The 22,861-nt window shown below is 47.2% G+C and overlaps 3 protein-coding genes across 3 annotated transcripts; 2 read left to right on the top strand and 1 right to left on the bottom strand.

Moving 5' to 3' along the window:
• Nucleotides 1–636: 636 nt before the first annotated feature.
• On the bottom strand, nucleotides 637–1,106 carry PpBr36_11084 (uncharacterized protein; the record flags this gene model as incomplete). Its single annotated transcript, XM_029898188.1, has 2 exons — nucleotides 637–814; nucleotides 907–1,106. 2 exons carry the CDS (start codon nucleotides 1,104–1,106, stop codon nucleotides 637–639), a joined length of 378 nt encoding a protein of 125 aa, XP_029743490.1.
• Nucleotides 1,107–17,220: 16,114 nt separating this feature from the next.
• On the top strand, nucleotides 17,221–17,496 carry PpBr36_11083 (uncharacterized protein; the record flags this gene model as incomplete). Its single annotated transcript, XM_029898187.1, has 1 exon — nucleotides 17,221–17,496. One exon carries the CDS (start codon nucleotides 17,221–17,223, stop codon nucleotides 17,494–17,496), a length of 276 nt encoding a protein of 91 aa, XP_029743513.1.
• A 2,063-nt stretch (nucleotides 17,497–19,559) lies between these two features.
• Nucleotides 19,560–21,246, top strand: PpBr36_11082 (uncharacterized protein; the record flags this gene model as incomplete). Its single annotated transcript, XM_029898186.1, has 2 exons — nucleotides 19,560–20,371; nucleotides 20,454–21,246. The coding sequence occupies 2 exons, from the start codon at nucleotides 19,560–19,562 to the stop codon at nucleotides 21,244–21,246; spliced, it is 1,605 nt and encodes a 534-aa protein (XP_029743467.1).
• Between the last annotated feature and the right edge of the window lie 1,615 nt (nucleotides 21,247–22,861).

The following is a 22,861-nucleotide window of genomic DNA, read 5'->3' as shown; positions in this document are numbered from 1 at the left end:
CGACGTACCTAATTGCCAGCATTAAGCTAAGTTTACGCACATTGATTACCAAGTCTCACCACGCCCAAAATCGGTCGTCGCACTTAATTAAACTCTCGGCTGAGTTTATCGCTAATAGCTTACAGTTAGTTGTGGCCAAGTTTTTCACTTTAATCGCACCTTTGAAGTCTTTAAATCTACCAAGCTGTTACATTGCCCAGCAAACAAAGTACATTTTAGCGTGACTGTAACGAGCACCTCCACCAGCGAATTCAACACCCGATGGCACCGCAGCATTCGCGTAGAGCCCCACCTTTGGAACCGCGCTACTTTTCTCACGGAATAGGAAAATCACACAAAAACACTCACTTTAATACCAGCTACGCGATAACCGGTGCTAAGATGGCCGCGACGGCTATTAAATTCACATTCCCTGCAAATCCAGCGTTGGTTACGTGAAGGAAACAATTTCTAATATGGGTCTTCACGGCTAATAGATGATTTCGCAAACCAGAGCTTGTACCAGTTCGAAACGTCGTTGTACCGAACCACAAACCCGAACAAAATACGCCAGTTACCATTCCGGCTGCCGCTGAGCTTCGAGTGCCTTGTCGACAAGTACCAGGACGAGGTGTTTACAAACGAATAACCACCCCATTACCCCGATCCCACAAGATCGGCGGGAACCATGCGCTCGATGCGCCCCACCCGAGCCGACCCCGGACGGACATTCCCGGTTTCCTCGCGGGCGTATCTCCCAGCGTGTGTACCACACGGCGCCTTAGTAGTAGCACCACCAGCACCGCCCCCGCACGGCTCCATCTTTGGAACAGCGCTATAATAACTTGCGGTTAGGCCGCCCAGCTGAAAAAAAGTTTTATCGCGGAATTCAGGCACCACGCAGCGACCTGCGGTTCCAACAATCACCACAGGAGCATTAGGCGTCGGAACGAAACACGGTAAAGCGAGCAGGTACCGGCGCAGGGGATAACGTTCTTTGTCTGTTGGTTAACCTGAGCTAAGTTCCCTGCCGTTGAAACGCCCTCGTCGTTGTCTGCGATTGTCATGTAGCCGAGGAGGTTTTCGACATTGGGCCCCTTACCCAGGTTGTACATGGACTGGGCCATTTTGAGGAATGTGTACAGAACCTGATGAACCGAGTGGTCAAATGGCTGTCGATAAGTCCACAATAGCATCCGGCTCCATGAGCGTGGACACCATAGAGGCGTTGTGCGAATACCAGCCAAGCTTCGTTATGGATTCGTCAACGGGCTGCTGCATTTTCACGCTTTGCACATTTAGCCTAGATACAATGGCCGGATTTACAAGCTTAGTGTACCTTGTATATTTCGTGCTCCCGGACAACGACTTGAACACGTTTCTTATAGCCTCGTCCGCATCCTTTGCCATATTTACCACCGATATATACGCGTTATATTTGATGTGCACCATGATAATCGTCCCCCGCCATTCCGAAAACAGAGACAAACACCTAGCCTTTTTCGCATCATTTTCCACTATTGTGGGGCAGTAATTAAGGAACCCGACCCCGAGGGTTAAATACGTGCAAAAACATTTTAATATTATGGCGAAATTGGCGAAGTATGCGTTTGGAGTTAGCATATCAGGTATAATGGCCACTTTAGAATTTTCAAACCTCACGTACATAATTTTCAATGTACACACAAACGTGGTATAATTTAGGGCCTGGACTAATAGCGTCAAACCAAAGCACGCCATAAGTACGCATGACATAATTATTGTAATGGGAGGCAATATTTGGTTTTTATACGGTAATATACCGATGTACAAGCATTTAACAGGGGTCAAATGCGCAACCGCCAGCATCGCCTTTGAAATGGAGGGATACGTAGCCGGATCCTATGTGCTCTCTACGCCCTTGGGCAGAGCTATTGTCGCTTCCACGCATTCGTGCCTCATTATGGTGGTGATCGAGGTTACATTGGACGCGTCCAGCTGCGGTCTGAGTTTGGGCTGGATGGCCGCTGCCTTGTCCAACGTGTGGTCCTTAGCCCTGAACGGATTTGTATTAATCACGGTCTTGGTTACATCGATCTACGCCTACGTGTGTAATAGAACCGGCAAACACCCCGGGTTCGACTCCTGGGATATATCGCCAGTTTGACTTGGGATCGACCGTGCGGCCGCAGATTTGGTCCAGCCCTGGGTTATGCTCAGGATATCGTTTGAGAGTTCCAGCCCATTCGACGTGGCCTGGGGAGTTCCATATCAGTCCACTTTTTCGAGATGGACAAAGTTGTGGCATTTGACGCTTGACCCAAAGCCCTTGTTCCTCGGCACAGATTTCCCGTTTATGACCTTGAGGTTGCACGATTTCGATATGGCGATCGTAGCTGTGCCCCTGGGCGAGTTGGTCCCGATCCTCATTGCCGGGGAGAAGCTACACGTCGAATACACGGTCTGGTTCTCGCCTATATACGCAAACGTGGCCGGATTCACGTTGACAGCCCAGGATGCGTTGGTCCATTAGTAGCCGGCTAACAGCATTCCCTCCAGGATTCCCGGCACCTTATCGTTCACGCTTTCGAATACGTGTCCGGAACTCGCTTTGGGGAACCCTAACCTCTCGCAAAATGCTTTCCGATTTTGCGCTCAGGCCTGCCGTTAATAACGCGAGGGGGCCTGTCCGAGTTTTCGATGGGCTGCCTGACCACGTCCATGACGGTCCACTGGTTTAGAATCCAGTCCCATGCACACGAAGTCGGAGTAGCATTTGCCTTTCCGCAACTTTTCATCCACATGGGGTTGCCGAGCCCGATTTTACTTCCGCATCAGGCCAGGTTCGGGAACATGGAGTGGAGTGTGATGACGGTTGTGCCATCGTTTCTGGCCTTGATTCAATGCCTCGCGGGGTCCGGTTTACTGCGACGAATGCCGTTTACGAGCATGATGGAAACCCTGGTTGCGCATGCGGCTGGAATCACATCCAGGTGCTTGCGGGTCTGTTTGGGCATATTAATACTTGATTTATATTTTTTTGCCGCCGACCACACGCTTTGCGAATCCCCGGTGCTTTCCAGCTACAACTTTGCAAGGCTGCTGGTCTAAATGCAGGAGCTCAGTGTGAGGGGCGGTTTACAGTCAATTCCCTTGTATTGTTCGAGGCGGCCTTGTTTTTGAACTCCTGGCTTGCTTTTCACGGCCAGTTTCCTAGGCGTTGTATCCCTGTCTGGCGAGGCCTTGGTTTGGGCTCGGGTGTGGATTCGGGCATCTTCAGCGTCCTCGTCATCTTTGCTGCCACCGTCGCCCTTGCTGTGTTCAACCTCCAATTCTTCACCCTTATTACCGGGGTTGACGGCATCCTTTGCCTCTTTGTCGATAATGTTCGTGTTCCTTATTGCAGTTTTGGTGGATCCGATTCTCCATTCCTTATCCTCGAGGGAAACTCCCGTCCTTCATGGCAGCGGACATGGTGCCCGTCGTGACCGTTATTTCGTAATTTTGCTCGACCACGTGTGTAGTGTGCGTGTAACTTGTGGTTTGGTTACGTGCCGTACTGTCGACCTCACTGTCTTTTCTACATTTTAATTTGCCAGCTCGATCCGAGTCCGAGTTTGCGTACTGGGTCACGAACACGCTAACGACTGCCACTCAGTATTGTTTTGCTTACGGGTTGGTGACCTACGCGAGGGCGTCCCGACTTACAATAGTGTATTGGGTGCACACCTCCGCTTGCTTTTGCTTGCTCATTCGGTATTCGTATAGCAGGCGCATTAATCTAAGGTTGAGAAGTTTAAATTAATACAGCAATCCCGCTAAACACGGCTTGTTTGTTGGGAATACATACACAAAATTCTATTTGTCGGTCTCGTAGTCGTCCTTGCAAATGCTGTACCATCCCAGCACGTGTATATATATACGTTCATAATGCCGTTGCCGTCGATCCCGAACGGGTTCTTGCCAGACGGCTCGGTGGAAATGCCCTGCCCGTTTACGAGGATTACCCTGGGGGGATTTCGACTAACCCCTCAAAGGGGATAGGTTTGGAGGTGTTATAATTTGGAAGGTCCTGGTGCCGCCGGTGACGGGTGCAACATTGAACGCGTGGATGGCTCACTCGTATACAGACCAGTCCTTGACCACGCTTTTGCCCACGTACCGGTCCGCGCTCACTATCGAGCACAGCTCCGACGGTCTAAACACCGCGCAGCTTTTGCAAATATTGATTTCGAAAATGGGCTCGACACCCTTACAGTGCACGGAGCTGTCGATCATGGAGAAGCAGAATGTTTGGTACGGCACGCAGCATTTGATAAAGTTAGTTGTGTGGGTTATCCCGTGTCGTCGTTTGTCCGCGTTTTGGTGGTGCTCCGAAAGTGTATATTCGTTTGTCGCGCATTCCAGGTTCGCAACGGCCTAAACTTTGCTGCTATCAGTGGGTTCAACAAAGCCTCACGACCTTCTTAAGCCTATCCTCCAAATCGTACGTCCCATTACCCGTCCTCGCCATAACGGCTTCGCTCCATTTGGTAGTTAACCTCACCACGTCCGACGGCATAATGTGTTTCATGGTTGGTATGGCGTAGGAGGTGGGTGTCATACTATGTCGGACAATATAGCCTATATAGTGTTGCGCAATACCTTGTGCTTGACCCTACACCTGACGGCGATTGTGTGTGTCGCAATGACCAATTGGTCTCTTTCGTTACGCCGTAGCCGATCCCAGCCATAATCGTACTTGTACTTTCGGAAATATCGTGTACATTGCGACGGCAGGAAACGTGAGTGGAAATGATAATGTGCTACCACAGGCCAGGCACATATATAAATTTGAACACGACTAAATGCCTGATATTTCTCTATCAATTGTCATTATCACAATTAGATGATACTGTATCCCTGTAGCAAAAATGGGCTCTGGCCTTTTACCTTTGATCGTCAAAACTGCACAGGTTAGTGACACGCAAAAACTTATCACAAAAAAACTCATTTTCAAAATAAAAAGGAGTCATATCACCAAAGCTCGGGTAATTTTGGTTGCATGAAAACGCCAAAGTAGGTAAAATCGGTGGCTTCTACTCCTTTGGGCTCATTCGAACAAAATTAACAACGAAAATCATCAGGCCTTAAGTTAATTGTCTCGCTCCGATTTACGAACGTGCTGATTCCAAGTGCTGTCTCATATCGTCCATCGTGAGCCTCCTCCCAATGCTATTATTAACGACAACATTTCCGTAGATTAGTATCTTATTCGACATAATTATTAGCGTTTGGGACAGAAATTATGTTTTCTTTTTTGAACGATAAAGGGCGTCGGACATCCATCTTTTAATGAGTTGGCTGTTGGTACGAAAACCCATTATTTATTTCGCGTTCGTCGCATACTAACACCCTCCGTTCACCCAACGGCATAAACACATCTTCACCAGGCCCCGTGGATTTGGACCAACCAAATCGTTGGTCGATCACATTAACGCTCCGTCTAGCAGTCTTGTGAAGTTCTTGGCCAGAGTCGTTTTCCCTTTATGCCCAATGGGGCCGTAGAACACTATCAATGATAAGTCCACCGTCGTGTTCGTCATCATCTTGTACATCCTATACATATATTTACGCATCAAGCATCCTCCACCATTCATGGGTCAGACCCACCTTTGTTAGCGATTCACACCCAAACACACCAATAAGCTTAACAGCTGAAGAATTTTCGCCCTCCGGGCGCTGGTCGTTATGGCCTTACCAAAGGTCTTAAACCGCCGCGCGCGCCCGCAGAGCACGCCGCAGGTTTTACCGCAGGGCCAGGCCGAATCGGGACACGTATTTTTCGACACGCGCACCGCTAACGCGCCTTAACCGGCTGGCCGCGGAAAATATTCCAATTTCCCGGCCCTGGCCATTAAAACACTGTAACAAAAGTTGGAAAACGTGGAAATAATCGGCAATTGGTTCGAAAAAGTTTTTATAATTAAATTCGAAAATTTACAAACCCCGGAAAACGCCGCGTTTAGGAAAATTGTTTTTAAATTTAACGACGTAATTAACGGTTAGTTTTTTAATCGCACTTCCCCTAAAAAAAAACGTTCGCGTTCCCCGTCGCGTTCGCCGACCAATTTTAACGAAAAACGCAGCATTTTAATTACGAGGACGGGTACGGCGTCGTCGGTTTTTAAAAACAAAAATACGTTTATTAATAAATCGGTTATATGGGCCGAACGAACCGCTACGCCACCAACGGCGGCCCCAACGTAAATTTTAACCCCGGCCACGCGTTCGTACCCGATACGTACGACGCCCGGTAATATATTTAACAGTTCCGCAATTCCCTTTTAATCGGGCCGGGACCGTTCCCAAACCCCGAAACGTTTAACAAAATAACCGTCCAACCGCATTTTAATCCGCGTAAATAACAAATTGCGGATAATAACGAAAAAATTATACACGGTAACAATTAAATTAGCCGAATTAATTTCGGTATTATATAGTAAAATCCCAAACGCCAAACGTACCCTTACGGGTTGGGGTATTACGGTGGTTTTTAAGGAAATACGGTAAAAATTTTTTAACCCCAACGCGGTTAAAGTTATTATAAACGCATTGGACGCGCGGGAAGTTATTATTCCGACAATTTAGTATATATACGCCGTTTTTGGAATACCCCGAACGTTTAATTGCTTAAACGAAAAAAAAAACGTATATAAAATAATCCAGGAAAAAATTACCGTGGTAATAGGTTAGTAACCAATTAATTGGTATATTTCCAAATATAATTATAACTTATATACGGTTGAAAATACGTGGATAATATCCTTTTTTTAACCCGTAAAACCTTTTTAATTGTTTGGAATATCGAAATGTGCGCGGAAAATTAAAAAATTATACAAAATTATATATTACCATAATAATTACCAGGGATATTACGAAATACGTCGTTGCGTACGGTAAACGCGTTGCGGTATATATGGTAAAATAAAATATGCGATAAAAGAAAAACCGTGCAAAATAGCCCCCAAATGCGTTAATTGTCCACGGCCATTTCCTATTTGGATATAAAAACTGCCTTACCCGACTTTTAATGGTAAATGGGAAATTTAAACAATTTTTATAGCGTAAATTAAAAGGGATTCGCAAAATCGGACGTATTAACCGTATTGCGATTATTAACGACCGGGTTAAAGCGGCCCGCCGAAAACCAGCACCTGCAATCCCGGTTTTAAACATTTTATCGCAATATTCGCAAATTTCGAATTCCCGATCGAGCATTTTAAATAAAAAAACGCGGCCATACGAGGCGGTAAAGGCGGATATCCGCAATTTCCTGCAAGTTAAATAAAAACGTATATATAATAAAATCGTTTGGGCAACCGAAATGGAGGAAAACGCAACGGCTACCGAAATTTGCCCCGCTAATATAATAAATTTGGAAATAACTTATCGATCGATATAACGAAATATTCGTTCGGTAATATATAGCGGGAATATTTCGACGTAATTTGGGCCAACGTAAGTAAAAAAATGGGTATATATTTGAATTTGTTGGAGTTATACTATTAAAAAAAAATGGACCTGGTTAACGTTTAAAAACCGTAATGCGGGTTAAATACAATTATATAAACGCACCCGGGTTATAATATTTTTACGCCAATGGATAAATAGTACGCAAACATTTACGAAATTATAATTGGGTTCCGGCCTCGGGTATTTACCTACGTTAAAAAGGGGGTAGCCTTAGGGGCCGCATAACGACGGTTACCGCAGGGCCAAAATACGCGGGACGTATTTTGGTTCGAAATTAATGGAATATTATTTATTAACGTATATAAGGTTCCGGGTATTAAAACCGCGTTGGAAATAATATGCAATACCGTACCAAATAAACCCACGGTATTAGGCGGCGATTTTAACGTAACGGTTATTACATACCAACCGGGCCGTATAAACGCACGCGGAAAAAATTAATTAACGGTATAAACGCAAACCCAAAGGATAAATTTTATAGGAAATATCGGCGTACCCACCCACCGCGACGGGGGTTTACTGGATATAATTTTTTCCAACCTTTTTAATATAATAATTATAATTAATAGTAGTTTTTACATAAATTCCGACCACAAATTTTTTTATACCACGTTGCGGACGCGCGGCGCCCCGCGCCCGGAAGCGGTTAACGTTTCGGTTAAAAACGACCGGTTACTAAAATTCGCGGAATTATTTGTTTTTAATATGCAAAATATACCGGACCCGGGATCCGCGGCCAATAATTACGCATTAAACGCGTAAATAGTTAAATTTACAATTTTGTAAAAGCAAATAACGTAGGTCGTGGGTACGCCGGCGGGAAAAAGGGGCAATTCGGTTCCCTGGTGGACCGAAAACTGCCAGCGGTTTTAGACCGAATTTTAACGGGTAAAACGGAGCGTTGTAAATAAAATAGGCGCTTTTACCGAAAAAAAAATTTATACGAAAAAAATGCGGGCCGCGAAACGGGAATATTGGAAACACCGGATTAACCAATTGCGCGACGATAAAAATTTGTAAAATATAATAAGTTGGTTGGGAACCGGACCACGCCTCCGGTTTCCGCCGTTAATTATTAACGGCGAATAAATAAACGAATTTTTAACAAAAACGGAGGTATTATAACGGAAGGTATTTAACCGTTTTTCGGCGGAGGATAACCTGCAGGGAAACTTTTTGGAAACCTGGTCGGCGGACGAAATTAAAATTTTTTGGGACGCCCAAATTAATACGGAAAAGGCGGAACGTTTTTATATCGGGGTTACGAGCACGTCCCCGGGTATCGACGGAATAACCGTCCGGTTATTAAAAACCGGATGGGTTTCGTTGGCCGAACCGGTGCGCAGGTTTTACCAACGTTGCCTGGAATTCGGATATTTCCCAGCGTTTTGGAAAAAGGCCGAAATCGCGATATTACCGAAAACGGGGAAAAAAAACCGGAACAACGTTCGATTTTGGCGGTTTATAACCCTTTTTTCCTGCATTGGAAAAAGCCTCGAAAAATTCGTTACACGCCGGATAATTTGGGCTATATACGATAACGGGTTCCTTAATTGCATTTACGGCGGTATTTTACCCAAACGATCGGCGACGGATTTGGTTTATACCCTCGCCTACAATATCGAACAGGTTTTAGCTCGAAAAAAGGAAATTACTTTTATTGTATGCGACGTCCAAAGCGTTTTCGACGCCATTTTCCATAGGCGATTAATATAAAAAATGCGGAATTTTGGGTTTAATAAACTACTTTTTAAATTCGTAATTAATTTTTTAAACGACCGCCAAGCCCGAATCCGGTTAAAAGGTACGACCACGGGTTTTAGGCGGTTTGGGTGCGGTACCCCGCAAAAATCTCCTTTTTCCCCGATTTTATATATATTATATTTAGCAAACCTCGTTTAAAACGGTGCGAAATGGCGGTTAATATACGTAAACGACGTATTTATATGGAAATCGTCACCCTCGTTGGAGGAAAACGTACGTTAATTGGAAAATAAATTCCGGAATATGCACGAAATTGCGGCGGAAAAAAAGATCCATTTCGTAGCGGAAAAAATAAAAGTAATTTACATTATTAAAAAAAAACACGATCGCAACCCGGAAATCCGGATTAATGGTAAAACGGTTACCCCGGTCCAACTACCGGGCGGCCAACGCGGATAAAACGCTTCCGGGGCCGAACGGTACCCGGGTATGCGTTGGTTGGGTTTTTGGTTTAACCGGCGGTTGGACGGGCGCCGCTACGTGGCCGAAAAAGCTACCAAAATAATGGCGGTCGTTATTTATTTTAAAAGTTTTAGGGCAGTAAAATACGGACCACCTACGGCTGTATTTCGTAAGGCAGCGGTGGTATACGTGGGTTCCTCGGCCATTTACGCAACCGAAATATAATATAACCCAACGTATAAATAAAAAAGATTTTTTAAAATATTAAATAAACCGCTGGTTTTAACGGTACGGGTAATCTTCCCGGCGTATAAAACCACTTTTTCGTCCATTATCCTTAAAAACGCAGGATTACTTTCGACCCGCGTCGCGCTGGCCCATACCCGCTTAAAATACGGCGCCCGATTAAAGTTCGCGGATAAAAAGTACCTTTTTATTAACCGTTTACGTAAAATACCTTATACCCGCAACCCAGGTTAACCGGCCACGACCCTGCAAACGGTTACACAATTCCTCCCGCGGATCCGGAAATTAAAATTGCGCGCACTTCGTAATACCCCGGATTTTCGCATTAACCCCACCGGAAAAATCCCAAAAAAGGAAACGGCGCGCCGTTTTATCGAATAATTGAATATAATATTATTTAATAATATCGTAATATATACGGATAGTTCGGAAAAATACGAAAATAATTGCGTCCAAATAAAGTACGGATGGGCCGTTTTTAGGGCGGGCCTGGAATTTACTGCAAATTCCGTATTTATTACGCCGGAAAACCACGTTTTCGACGCCGAAACGATTAACGCCCTAAAAAAATTATAAACGGTAACCAAAACCCAGCCAGGCGCCCGGATTTGGATTTATGTGGACAGTACCTCGGTTATTTGGGGTTTTAAAAACGACGCGCCGCGGTCGTCCCAATAGGTTTTTTTGGAATTCCATAATTTTGTCGATTTATTTCGAAAATAAAGCACCGAAATTCGGGTCCGTTGGTGTTTTGGGTATTAGGGAATCCCGGGAAACGACCGGGTTAACGAATTAATTAAAACCGGTTCCGCCGGACCGCCGGACCCAGACCCGAAAATTTAATAAACCATATATAACGGTACCGGTACGGTTTTTAAAACCATTTTTTCGAATATAAAAAAGGATTAATGGCGTAAAAAATTTTGTAAACGGTCCCCCGTATATAAGGAATGGAAATTCCAATATATACCGAAAAAAAAACCCGAGGAATTGCGTTTGCCAAAACCCCTATTAGATTATTATTTGGCCATAAAAACCGGCCACGGCGATTTTAAAATTTATTATAACCGTTTCCATTATTAAAATGCAAATATTTCGTATACCTGGTGCTGGAAACGGATTTCCCCTAAATACCCGGTATATTACCGCCATTCGCGGGCGGTATGGAAAAATTGGCCGTGGTTTAATAACGACCGGCCGGTCGGGCCGCTAAACCGCGTTTAACGCCGCAAATTTTTCCAAACAAATTTCGGGTAACCGAAAAACTTTAAAACGTTTTCGATAACCACCAATTATTTTAACGCCCGTTTTAAAGCGGCCCGCCAGCGCCCCGCGCGTTACGAACGCGTTTTACGTTTAAAAATACCGATTGTAAACGATTCGAATTTAAACGAAAAATAAATTTATTGTTTTTTTACCCATATTTTACGGTATAAACCGTTAGACGAACTTTCCGTACATTTTAGGCACGGGGTCGCGTTAGTAAATTATCCCCCTAAGCAGGACCGGGCCCGAACCCGGTTAGGTACGATCCGCCTTTACCCTCCTTGTTTTCCCCCTGTGTAAATAAAGAAGATAGAACGCGCGCCGAAATACCCTTCGGGAGGTTGCTAACGGCCGGCTAACAAGCCGGGCCGAGCCCGGCGTTAAATAATACTACTACTACTACTAATTGTACATCCTATACAAAAATCGCAAGCCTTTGGCCGTCCCTTAGCGGTTTTAGTATAACGTCGATAATGGGATCGTCGCACCGGACGGGGGCATTAAAAGGAGATTTACAAAGCTACGACAGTATTAGAGGTGATTTGATTGATTAACATATACATGCTAAAACAACCATGCCCTTCGGGTTCTCGATCGCCTTTTCGTACGGCGTGTAGTAGTACACAGCAAATTTAACTGCTCCATACTCGATTCGAAACGTCAAACCTACACACACCCACGTATACGATCTTGCTCAGCTTCGACAACAGAAACGCCATGCTTATCTGGAGGGGACATACCTTGGACAAGGGTTTGTCCGAGTTAACCGGTGAGTTGATGTTCCCACCGCCAGAAGCTCGCTGGATACGGAGTCTAATCCCATCCGCGACCACAATGCGAAACTTTTGCAGTACTCGCAGTAGTTAAAGTCCAACCGTTACTGCGCCCCTGATGGGGACGAAGTAGTTTATATACTGGCAATCGGACATTGACAGCTTATCATCCACCCGGCCGTAAAGGGGGAGAGTTATCTCTCCCATCCGCATCCATACTCTTCGACTATTACTCCGTCATCCCCTCCATCGTATGCTTCCGTCCTCTTCCATTGCGTGTTTGGTACAGCGGGCGTGGAATCGGATTGCTCGTCAGTTGTGTTTAAATACCTCGCACAGACCCACAAGGACCACGATAATGTTGTTCGGCTGTTGCATGTCCAGCATGTCCAGCATTTCCCCTCGGCTTCGTGAGGGGAGGATGAGGCTAATCGCACTGGCAGACGTCTACCTACCAGAACACGAGGACATGTTGCTAAGTATAAATTCCGGACGGCCCTGGTAGCGTGGTGGGAACAGTGCCTACAGTTGACAACGACTTGTGGACGCTGATGACGGCTGATGACGGCTGTAATTATCGGATAGGGTTTGTGCTCCAACGGGAGACCGGGCATCTCGACGCCTGTCCAGCTACCCTCACTCACGGTAGCAGGTCTTGATGTCGAGGGATACCCACGCCCGAGCGGTGCCATGCCGCTTCCCACATAACCCTATAACCAGTATAATGATATCCAACGCGTGCTGATACGACAAAAAGGGCGAGCGAGGATGTGAGTATTTGGATATACACATTCAGCAAATTGGGCAAACCTGAGCTCGGATATGGGAGGGATCTTCTGTTTATCAGGCCAAACTCATCCGCACACGCATTGGAAATTGCATACGTTACGCTGGACAGGCTCGGACAACGATTTCGTAAATATAGACAACGGGTTCAACGTCGACTTGAAGCACATGGCCACATGCGCGGCAAACGCCGATTTTATGTCGCACCTCATGTTTATAAAGTAGACAAACAGGTACATGTTAATCAATTCGATATAATGTACACAGCGATAAAGACGTCGAGACCTGATCAGTGGCCCTCGTTCGGGCTTGCCCTTGTGGGGGAAACAATAAACTGGAAGACCACGTAGTTTATCTCAAGATAGGCAACGGAAGCCTCAATACACGAACGGCTGCAGCGGCCGCTGAAGTTAAGGTAGACAGTATACCGGTCGATTACACTCTGACTATGGCATCGTGGAACAGAGCAGCTAAGAACTAGGAAAAACAGGAGGAGAGGATCAAGGAGTGCCGTGAGCTGCTATTTGACAGTCTGTACTTCGATCGCAGCAAAAATAGACAATCATCCCGAATATGCCAAGGCACCTCCACACAAGCTGCTAGCCTACATCCGTCGCATATACGCACCCATCCACGGAAAGGATTCGAGAAGTTCTCATCGAAAAAGTTCACAACCTTCAATTTTAAAATTGTGAGGCTATGACCGAGTATATAAATTAAAATAGAGAAATCCAAAGTGATCTGGTACGGATAGGACTACAAAAGGAGGGAAAAACCACATCAAACAAGAACGCCACTGGCGACGAAAAAAGGAATTAGAACAGCAGCGGTAACCAAACACTGACATATACATTCGAAGGCTGTGGATACAAAGGTCACTCCGCGGACGACTGCTGGATTAAGGACGGAGAAGGCAAGAAAAATGACCAAAAAAAAACGATAAAAAGTCCGAGGACAGGGATAACGACAAGACTTGAGGCAGCAAGGATGGCGGAGAGGAAAGATTGAAGTTCCTCGCCGCGGCTGTTATTTTCGACCATATATACTAACTTCCAGCGCAAACCCGAAACGGTCCAACGCCAACAACGGCAAAAGGACAGCCACATCCCGGAAAAAATCCATATCGAGACAGAGGTAAACAACGGAAACGACGACAATATCAGGAGAATCCAGGACGGCCAAAACATCACTGAAAAACAAGCGTCTGCCATGTTCAGGAAAATATCGATAATGCTACCGTACATTTGCACAAGCTAGCCTACCTGGATACGCCTGTCGCCTTCCGCAGGCACTGGGTCGGGCACTTCGTCAGCACCTGGATGGCAGCACACGCAGCACTACAGACAGTCAGCAACCCCCCACAATCCCCAATTTCTAGGACCCTGACAACGCCGACACCCTACAGAGACCTAGGGGGACCATATGGTTATTGAGGCGACATACGATGCGAGATGTACTGCCTTGTTCTTCAAAACAATAGAGTTCCAGGTGGGACCCATTGCGGACTGGTTGGGACGAAAACACGTACATATCCAACCCGTACCAGCATACCAACACTACGCCAACGAGGTAGCCGAGCGAGGAAATCGAATCATTCGAAAAAAAGGCGTTAACAATAATGCACAAACCAAGCATTTCCGGATCACTGCTCACCCTGTTTACAGAAAAGACGGAAAGGAGTTTGAACAACACAACGATAACGGAAGATCTGTGGCCATTGTGGGGGTTTCGTTAATCCTTGTAATAAACCGTCAACGAGTAACCGACTGGGGGGGACAAAACCTAAAGGACAGCATTGTTGACGATGGTGCTGGAAACCCGTCAAATGATTAACAGGATGTCGATGGGCTGTATCTAAACAAGACAACAAGTTAAAATCTATGGAACCAAACCTAAACGAGGAAAAAGACACAGATAACACAAAGACAAATAACAAGGAACGAAAAGCAGGAAACGACTGACAGCCGCGGCACAGACAAACCCAGAAACTGCAAAAGGTGCAGATTTGGAAGATGATGGACCATGCGATCAAATGTCCAAGTATTTCGGGCATGTACAAAAAGTGGATCACCCCTGGAACTTGACTAAATCTCTAATACAAGATTTTATGAATGCATATAAAACAGTATACGAAAATGCAACGGCTTATTGTGTCCAAAAGGCAAACGATTGGGAGATATATGCATTAAAGCTTTCAGGTCGATCACTTGGCAAGAACCGTTCAAAAAAGGGCACAATCCAGAGGACTATCGATGCGCCTTGGAATCCTTATGCCTAGACAAAACCCCATTATATACGGAGATCACGATGGGGTTAGGCCGAGAAAGGAATAAGGAAAACGGTAAATGAAACGGCCACAAAGGTTGGGAAATACGTCTCAAACTCTAAGGAGTCGGCAGAAGACGTCCAACCAAAGAAGAAAAAAACAAATGAGGACGTTGTCAAATTCACTGAAACAGGATCAATTAGAACACAAATTAAGACGGGGGATAGTGCGAGGAAGCCCCATAATCCTGAGCACGCTTATTAAGATGTCTAACATGAAAAGGAAGATTGCGAGGGAAAAGGAAAACGACGAGTTGGCCCAGGCAGACAAGCTGTTTATAACGGCCATGTTTCAATGTTACTTGCGGCGCGAACTGAGCGTTGTCATCCAAGACGTGCGGCGAGATAATCACTTAGACAGCCAGGCATTGCCTCGGGAAGGAAGAACTGGGTGACGAGGAGGATCAAACCTGCACTGGAAAAGATTTTGAGAAGTATGGGAATGAACAACGTGAGCGGGCTGTTGTTTTCGTACGAGTCCGCTGCGAAAAGGAGACGTCTGATGAACAAACGATTAGATTTTGATGTACCACAAAAACTGGCCGTAGTTGGGACTCGGGACTTGCTCCACTTGCAGTTGTCGACTGCATTCTTGACGTATCCGGCGATTCCATGGTCACAATCCCCCGACCGATGCTTGCGTCTTGGGGCGACCGTGGACGAGTAACTGGTAGTTGTTAGGGTGACCGCCCTTTATGTTTTCGAAGTCGTCTGCACAACCATGTCCACGACTGCCGAGTGCTATAGGAAGATGGGCCCCTTATGGAGTATTCGAATGTGGCTGTGCTCGAGGCAGCTGCAATGGCCACTGGAGACGGTTACAAAACACTACTGGTGAAAATGTACGGCAACGAGCTCCAGTTTAAAAACTCGGATGGCAAAGTCAAGGCTGATTAGGTAACGGGGTCCGAAAGTGCAATTACAGGCAAAATAAGTAATCATACTCCGAAACTCGGCGAACCAAAAATGGCGTCGATGCTGATGCAGGACCTGGTGTTGAACATGAGTGATGCTGTGACCAAGTGTTTGGTCTGCTGCGCCCCTAGCCCTCCGTTCTGGCCGCCTTGGACACGGCCAGCTTGTACACAACACTTTCGGCTATGTTTGCTTTTCCTGTCGTGATTGTGAATGGCCCAGATTTTGATGATACCAAAGACATACCTGCTCCGCACAGGAGATCGACCGTGGGCAGTTTCTTGCTCAGCGTCCTGAATTGGATGGCGTCACGCTCACCAGGCCATCCAAAGCAAAACATTCACGGAACATCGACGACATTTTTTCCCATTGCCGAAGTCAATGAAACACAGTCACCTGGCCAAAGGATGCCACACATACGTGACTGCAGCCTTTCAGACGAAACAGCAAATATGGCAAATGCAAACAAATGTTCATACCATTGTTGGGGTCGTGGCCTCGACTCGCCACTTAAGGTGAACCAATATGTTCTGGGTGATATCAGAGAGAGAAGTGGCAGCAGCAAGCTTTGAAATATACGCCAATACAGCCCAGGTTATATCCATCGATCTCGTCTTGGCTTCAAAGGTGACGCCAAGGTAACGGTTGTCGTTGTGCTTGCCGTAGCGGTAGTATTATTTTGAATCACCTTCAGAACCAGGGCAGAAATGCGCCTTAAAATGATACCGACTGCGCCGCCTCGGAATTCAAATATTAGCGGCCAAACCCCTGCTGCCGTGGGTGAACTGGAGCTGGTGATTGGTTTTTGCTTGAGGTTTTGTTGCATTTTGTGGGTTGGTTTGTGACAGTATTTGCTAATTAAGAGACTATGACACCCTTTTACGCTAATTTGCCTACGTCTGTAACTTTTACGCGAACGCTCTAAGCGTTCTCCTGGCCGATGTACAAGGCAGCCGTCAACGTGGGTCTCTTGCCCTGGCGGTACAAACTAGAGCTAGAAGCCCGGCGACAACAACACCACGGCTAGCGAGGCGTCGGATGTGTCTCGTGACTTGTATGATAAGAGTTAAGCACCGAATTATCTATACAGTCGACGAAACTGTTTTTTTTTTCTTTTTTTTTCTTTTTTTTTGTTTTTTTTTTATCTGTGCCATATCCCTTTACCGCTCGTTATTACCACCGCTTCCCTGCCACCTATTGTTGTTGTATTGCCGCCCTCCACAACTGTGTTGTTCCTTTCGCCCAAAACTACCCGTGTCAAGCTAATAAGATGTTCAAACTTCGGCGTCAAAGCTGCCTTTTCCTTGGCTGGTTCTATTTAAAACTGAAGGAGAACAGGAAACCGGGTGATGAACAGGGCTCAGCATCACGTCCTTCGCCATGGGATCTCAGTCCCGTCACCCTTCAAGCTGAATCGGTCGACCTTGTCCCGAACGGCGTCCGATCAACATACAACGACGTCGTCGTCGAGTGTGCCAACGGAACGTCGTATAAGGCCTCCGTGGTGATCTGCAAGGTTTGCAATGCTATCCAGACCTACTGGTAGAAGGTCTTGAGCGCAGTCCCAAGGCGTTCGTAAAGGCGTATTACTAGTTATTTAAAGGAGTTAATTTTCTAAATAGACGTTATATACCACAATGCGTCAGGAACCCGTTTTATATAAACGGCTATGCTGGGTATTAAGGGCTGGCGAGTTGTTTTCGGTTAACCCTGTGCATCTATCAAACGTCGTTCTCACTGCCACCTGGCTGTTGTTGCCAGTAGCAGCTTGCACCACCAAACGCCCACGAACCTGAATAATCAAACTCTCCAGCTTGGCTAATGGCCAGAACACCATATTCGACACGAGAACCCTTTTAATATCTATGGCACTTTGCTTGAAACCCCATAATTTTATTGTTGTAGTAAGCATGTATGGCATCGCTTGAGCCGTTTATGCCATAGCCCAGTAGATGATGGGGTTCTGGCCTATGGGTCTGATTATTACTAAAAAAAACTGCTAAAATTGTTACGGTATACTTATCTGATAAAACGAAATATACGCGTCAGCTCCCAGCCGATGGCGTCACAACGGAGAGGATGGACACGGCGACGAAGCCCATGTTCATGCCCAGCAGCTGCTGGAGTTGCATCGGGTCCGTGAGGAATGCCGCGCCACGCCCGTATTGTCCAGTACATAACGTGGATAAGGTGTTGCTGAGCCGAGTCGCCACTTTTTGTCACTAATATAACTTGTGTTTTTGCGGCGTCTGATCTATTATCACAACGAGAAACCTGGTTCTGGCATCCCGCGAACATCAAACATTGGCTGGAGCGCGCTCTCTCTTTTTATTTCTTGCGCAACAAAGCCAGCTATTTCATGGCTGCTTTTACACGAGAGGGGGATGCGAGGAGAACCACAGGACGATTCGACAATAAAGGATACCCAGCATTCGTGCTTGTCTAATGGGCGGTGCAATTCGTGCTCCTTACGCCGGAAACATGGAAAAAGCAGCTCTGCATACTGTTAGAGGCTGCAAAAGGGTTTCTGATACGATGCGGTCGCCTATGGGAGCCTTTTGGCTCGGGATAATTCTCACATCCAACATGCAAAAGCCTTCGTATTCCGCTCTATCACGTAAAAATGGACGAAGACGGGGCCATCTTGACAGTGTAGCAGCGTTGCGTCGCGAGGCAATAATCATCAATTCCGCTGGTAGGCCTTCGTTAAAGTCTTGCTTTTATGCTGGTATGCCTTTGGGGCGTGCTGCTAAAGGCTATTTACAGGTCAACGCGGCTGGGGGGATAGATGGCATCCAACGTACACCGTTGAGTAAGCAACCACGCAATTGCCTGATTTTGAACGGTAAAACTCTTGATCGACTTGAGTGTCACCCAGTCCCTTCCTGTGCATGCGGCAAAGGCCCAGTAGTTTGTGTGGTGAATTAGGCGTGTAATTCGCTCGCGTTGTGATCCTGCTGCTTCCGTCCAGGACCTGTGTTCCATAATTAGTTAACCTCCACTTTTATTTCGCTCCGCACAACCATCCAATGCTACGCCCCGCATTTTGCCGCCCTATAAAGAGCGTTGCCGTAGCGATGGAAAACCTCCTGCATCCAAACGCACAATCCGATTAGCTGACCGTGCAGCGTCATTGGTGCAATTGGCGTTTTTTACTATGCCTATTTTTTTTTTTTTTTTTTTGGACCCTTCGAGGTTTGGGACAGCAGCACAAAAATGGCAATAAACATTTGGGACGTGCTCCAGCAGCCAGGCATTGTTTCCTGTTGCAAAGGCCTTGATTTGGGGTCAAACTTTTGGTTTTATATTCCACCAAATTTTGGTCGCGATAAAAGTAGCGTTTGTGCTCGGTGGCGATAATTCAATCATGTTACGATAGCTTCGTGGGGTCCATGGCGTTTTAAATTGCGGAACTGGAGCTAGCAATTGGCAAGGCTGTAGTCCAGCGCTAGCAGTAATTGCTGGACCAGGCCACTCGCTTTTCCCCCGGTACCGAACCTGACTGGGTTATGTAATAGTTAGCCGTAGCGCGACCCAGGCTTGGTGTGGCACCACCGCGGGTAAACCTCGGACAGCGACTAATGCCCTTCGGCTGACCAACAACCATGCATGGCGCAAATCAAAACGAAGCATTGTTTACCATCCATCTGCCGCGAAGCATTGTTTGTCGTCAATCCTACAATGTACGATAACCACCGCATTTCTGACTGGATCGAGAGCTTGCCCGTAAAAGCCCTCAAACGCAAACGTTGCAGCTATCCGCAAACTCGACCGAGTGATCCACCGACGCCGCCCGCGACCCAAATCGGTCCTGGCAATGTACCGCCCGTCTCAATTATGAACACACCCCCGACGAAGCGACAGCGAAATTTTCCGAGTCGACAAGCCGAATTCGATGAGGCCGAACAGACGCCCCGTCCCACAGCCTCTACTCTCCGAAGCAACGTCTCTCTCAGTTATTCTACATCATCAAGAACAAGCAAGCGTAGCAGTAGCCCCCGCAAAAGGCAGGCAGAATTGGAGGTGGAGCCCGAAGAAGCCATTCAGGTGCGATCACTGGCTAACGGCAGACTGCCGGACGAACTGTTTTCGCTCGTGTCCGAGCTCGAAAAAGTTGCAAGCGGTGACGCACCAGTGCTGCATGCGTCACTCAAGCAGGAACTAAAGCACGCGGAGGAGGAGGCAAAGCAGAGGCGTGCGTTGGGGTATCGCATACCTGAATCCGCATTTACGGGCGCAGAAGAAGACACGACGGCAGACGTGATTACCGACGTCCCCGCCGCTAGAGTTTGCGAGGTGCTTCTCGCCGCTTTGCGCTGCCAAGAACGCAAACATGACGAAAATGGGTGGAACCAGGCTGTACATTACCGGCTGCTACGCCTGGCGCTTCCAGCCGATGGATTTGTCGGTTTCGAGCCGTGGTATGACCGTTTCCCGCATTGCTCTCCGCATTGTTCGCCCAAAGTCATGTTGCTGACCTTTTGCGCGGCCAATACTGCTTAGCACAACCGCAAGAATTACTCCCGAGATCCTCCCGAGGTCTTCTTCGTCGGGGAAAAAAGTTGATTATTGTTTTATAGTCAACGGTACGTCCATTTTCGACCAGCCGGCCATGGAGGGGGCCAACAGGACTGGCGCATGCAAGACACCTGCACAAGCTATCGAGACACTGCGTCGCAGGACGCCCGGAACGTCCATAAATCATACCGACTTTGGCCCCCTGAACAAGTGGCCCATCGCCGTGAGCGTCGAAACGAAACGGCCCGGCGAGTCGGGCGAGAAGGCCGAGCTGCAGGTGGGGGTTTGGCAGGCCGCACAGTGGAGGTTGCTCGAATGGCAGCGGCAGGAACAACAGAACAAACTACAAATTCCACCGCATTTACAACGACCAACGGCCGACATAAATGTGGAAGACGAGAGAGCTGAAGGAGAGACGGGGGTCCGGGCCATGAGCCAGAATGTTGCCGCAGTTACCGCACCTAACCAGACCTCGATACCTCCTAAGACACCTGATTTAGTGTTTCTCCCGGCACTTATTATCGTCGGCCACGACTGGAAGTTCGCAGCCACGACGCGGGAGGACTGCGACGGCGGCCGGACAATATTGTGGACTGAATCTACGATTGGTAGCACCAGCAATCTGTTCGGCATATATAGGATTATCTGGTGTGTACGCCGGCTGGCAAGGTACGTCGAGGAGAGGTATTGGCCGTGGTACGCTGAGCACGTCCTAGGCCTGCGTCTCGAGGCGGAGAGATTAAAAATGACAGAAATGGGTGGTGACGCGACGATGTAAAGCCTTCTTGTGTTAGCGATAATGGCGACAAGGTAGGCTTCTGCGTGCCGGACGTCTGTTGCAGTATTCAAATCCATTAAGAGATCCGCAGTGCAAAGCGCGCCTCGGCATGCTCTTACGGAAACGACGGCAGGAAAGAATCGCGACGGGCATGTGAGGGGCTCAAGCAAGCTGAACCTCCATAGGCATGGTTTTCCATCAAATTACACCCAAATATAGCTTATGGAATAATCGTTTTTGGGTACCAAAAGACGATCCGCCCTCATTTTTATTTCGTAATCAACCCATTTTAAAACCCCAGGGTTACCCAACTCGGGTTAAACCCACAAACCCGCGGGCCCCTATTAACCCGCCTCGGGGCTGGTGGGCTGGGCCGGGCTATTCCTTTTTTTCGGGTTTTGGTAGGCCTTGCGTCTGGGTGACGGTGGCCGTCGATGTTGCTAGCGACGTCACGGCCTGATTCCGCCCCGTCGTCGTCGTCGTGCGTGCTGTAACCCCCAAATACACGCAGGCAGACCGGTAAGCCGCCGAGTCCGGGCACAGAGCGACCGTGTACCTGGGGATTCCACACCTTGGTCGACTGTTGACTGATGACTGACGAAGACAAGCTCATTATTAACGCGTGGTTAAGCAGAACCTGACTTGGATTTGGCTTGAATGGGCTAATAACGAGGGTAATTCTGAGCTGAAAAAGAGGTCGCCAAGTCTTTCATCACGAGTGGGCAAAGGCCCTGCCACCCTTGCCGGCGTGCAGGTGCGCAAACGCCGTGTGCTTCATCTCCGGGCTGAGCATCTCCTTGCCCTGCTGTACCAGTCCAGCGACTCGTGCATACCCATCATGGACGCGCCGGCCTCGTTCGGCATCATCGACACGGAACCATGGCATTATAAACTCCATGGACCCCGCTTGCCCCTTTTTTTTTCGTTTATCTATTTTTCTTCTGGTCTTTTCTTGGTTTGCAGTTAGTGTTGATAGACCTTTTCCCTGCGTCGTTCACTTCCATGGGATTTTCACAGCATTTACTACAATCCACTGCGGTTCTTTTAAGGGTGAATCTGGGAAGTGACGGTCACTCAAATAAACTTTTCTTGAGTTGGAGATCTGCAGGTGCTAATTAGGTTGTAGCCTCCGGTGCTGTGTTCGTGCTGGATGCATCGACGTTGAACCAAAACCTGCGCTGATGTTGCGGTCGTAGGTCAACGGCGTCAAACGGCCACAAAACTATTGTAAAACCGACAACTCAAATTCACCGTGTTTTAACATGATTGCTATCCTTCCATGCACCGTCAGCTGAATTTTCCTCATTCTCAAGGGAGACGAAAAAAAGCCTGACAAAACAGTTCCAGTACTAGTTGTGTTAGGATCTTTTTGACGTTGCATAGACTTTTTTTCCTGCTAAATGTTTGCGTGGTTTTGACGGAGGTGGGGCATGGATGAATTCGAAACCCACGGAGGAGGGTCTAGACTTCATCAGGCATATGGGTGCATCGCGGACTGGGTCTGGGCTCATAGACCAGGCCAGCTCGGTAACCTATATGCAGACCCGGCAATGTACAACATTATAACGTTGGACAAATTTTCAAGGTATAGCGACGCGAGATTCACAAATCGCTA

This window comes from Pyricularia pennisetigena (genome assembly GCF_004337985.1).
Source record: "Pyricularia pennisetigena strain Br36 chromosome Unknown Pyricularia_pennisetigena_Br36_Scf_13, whole genome shotgun sequence".
Classification (NCBI taxonomy): domain Eukaryota; kingdom Fungi; phylum Ascomycota; class Sordariomycetes; order Magnaporthales; family Pyriculariaceae; genus Pyricularia; species Pyricularia pennisetigena.
Note: the sequence above shows the minus strand (reverse complement) of the source record. Positions and strands in the feature narration are given on the sequence as shown.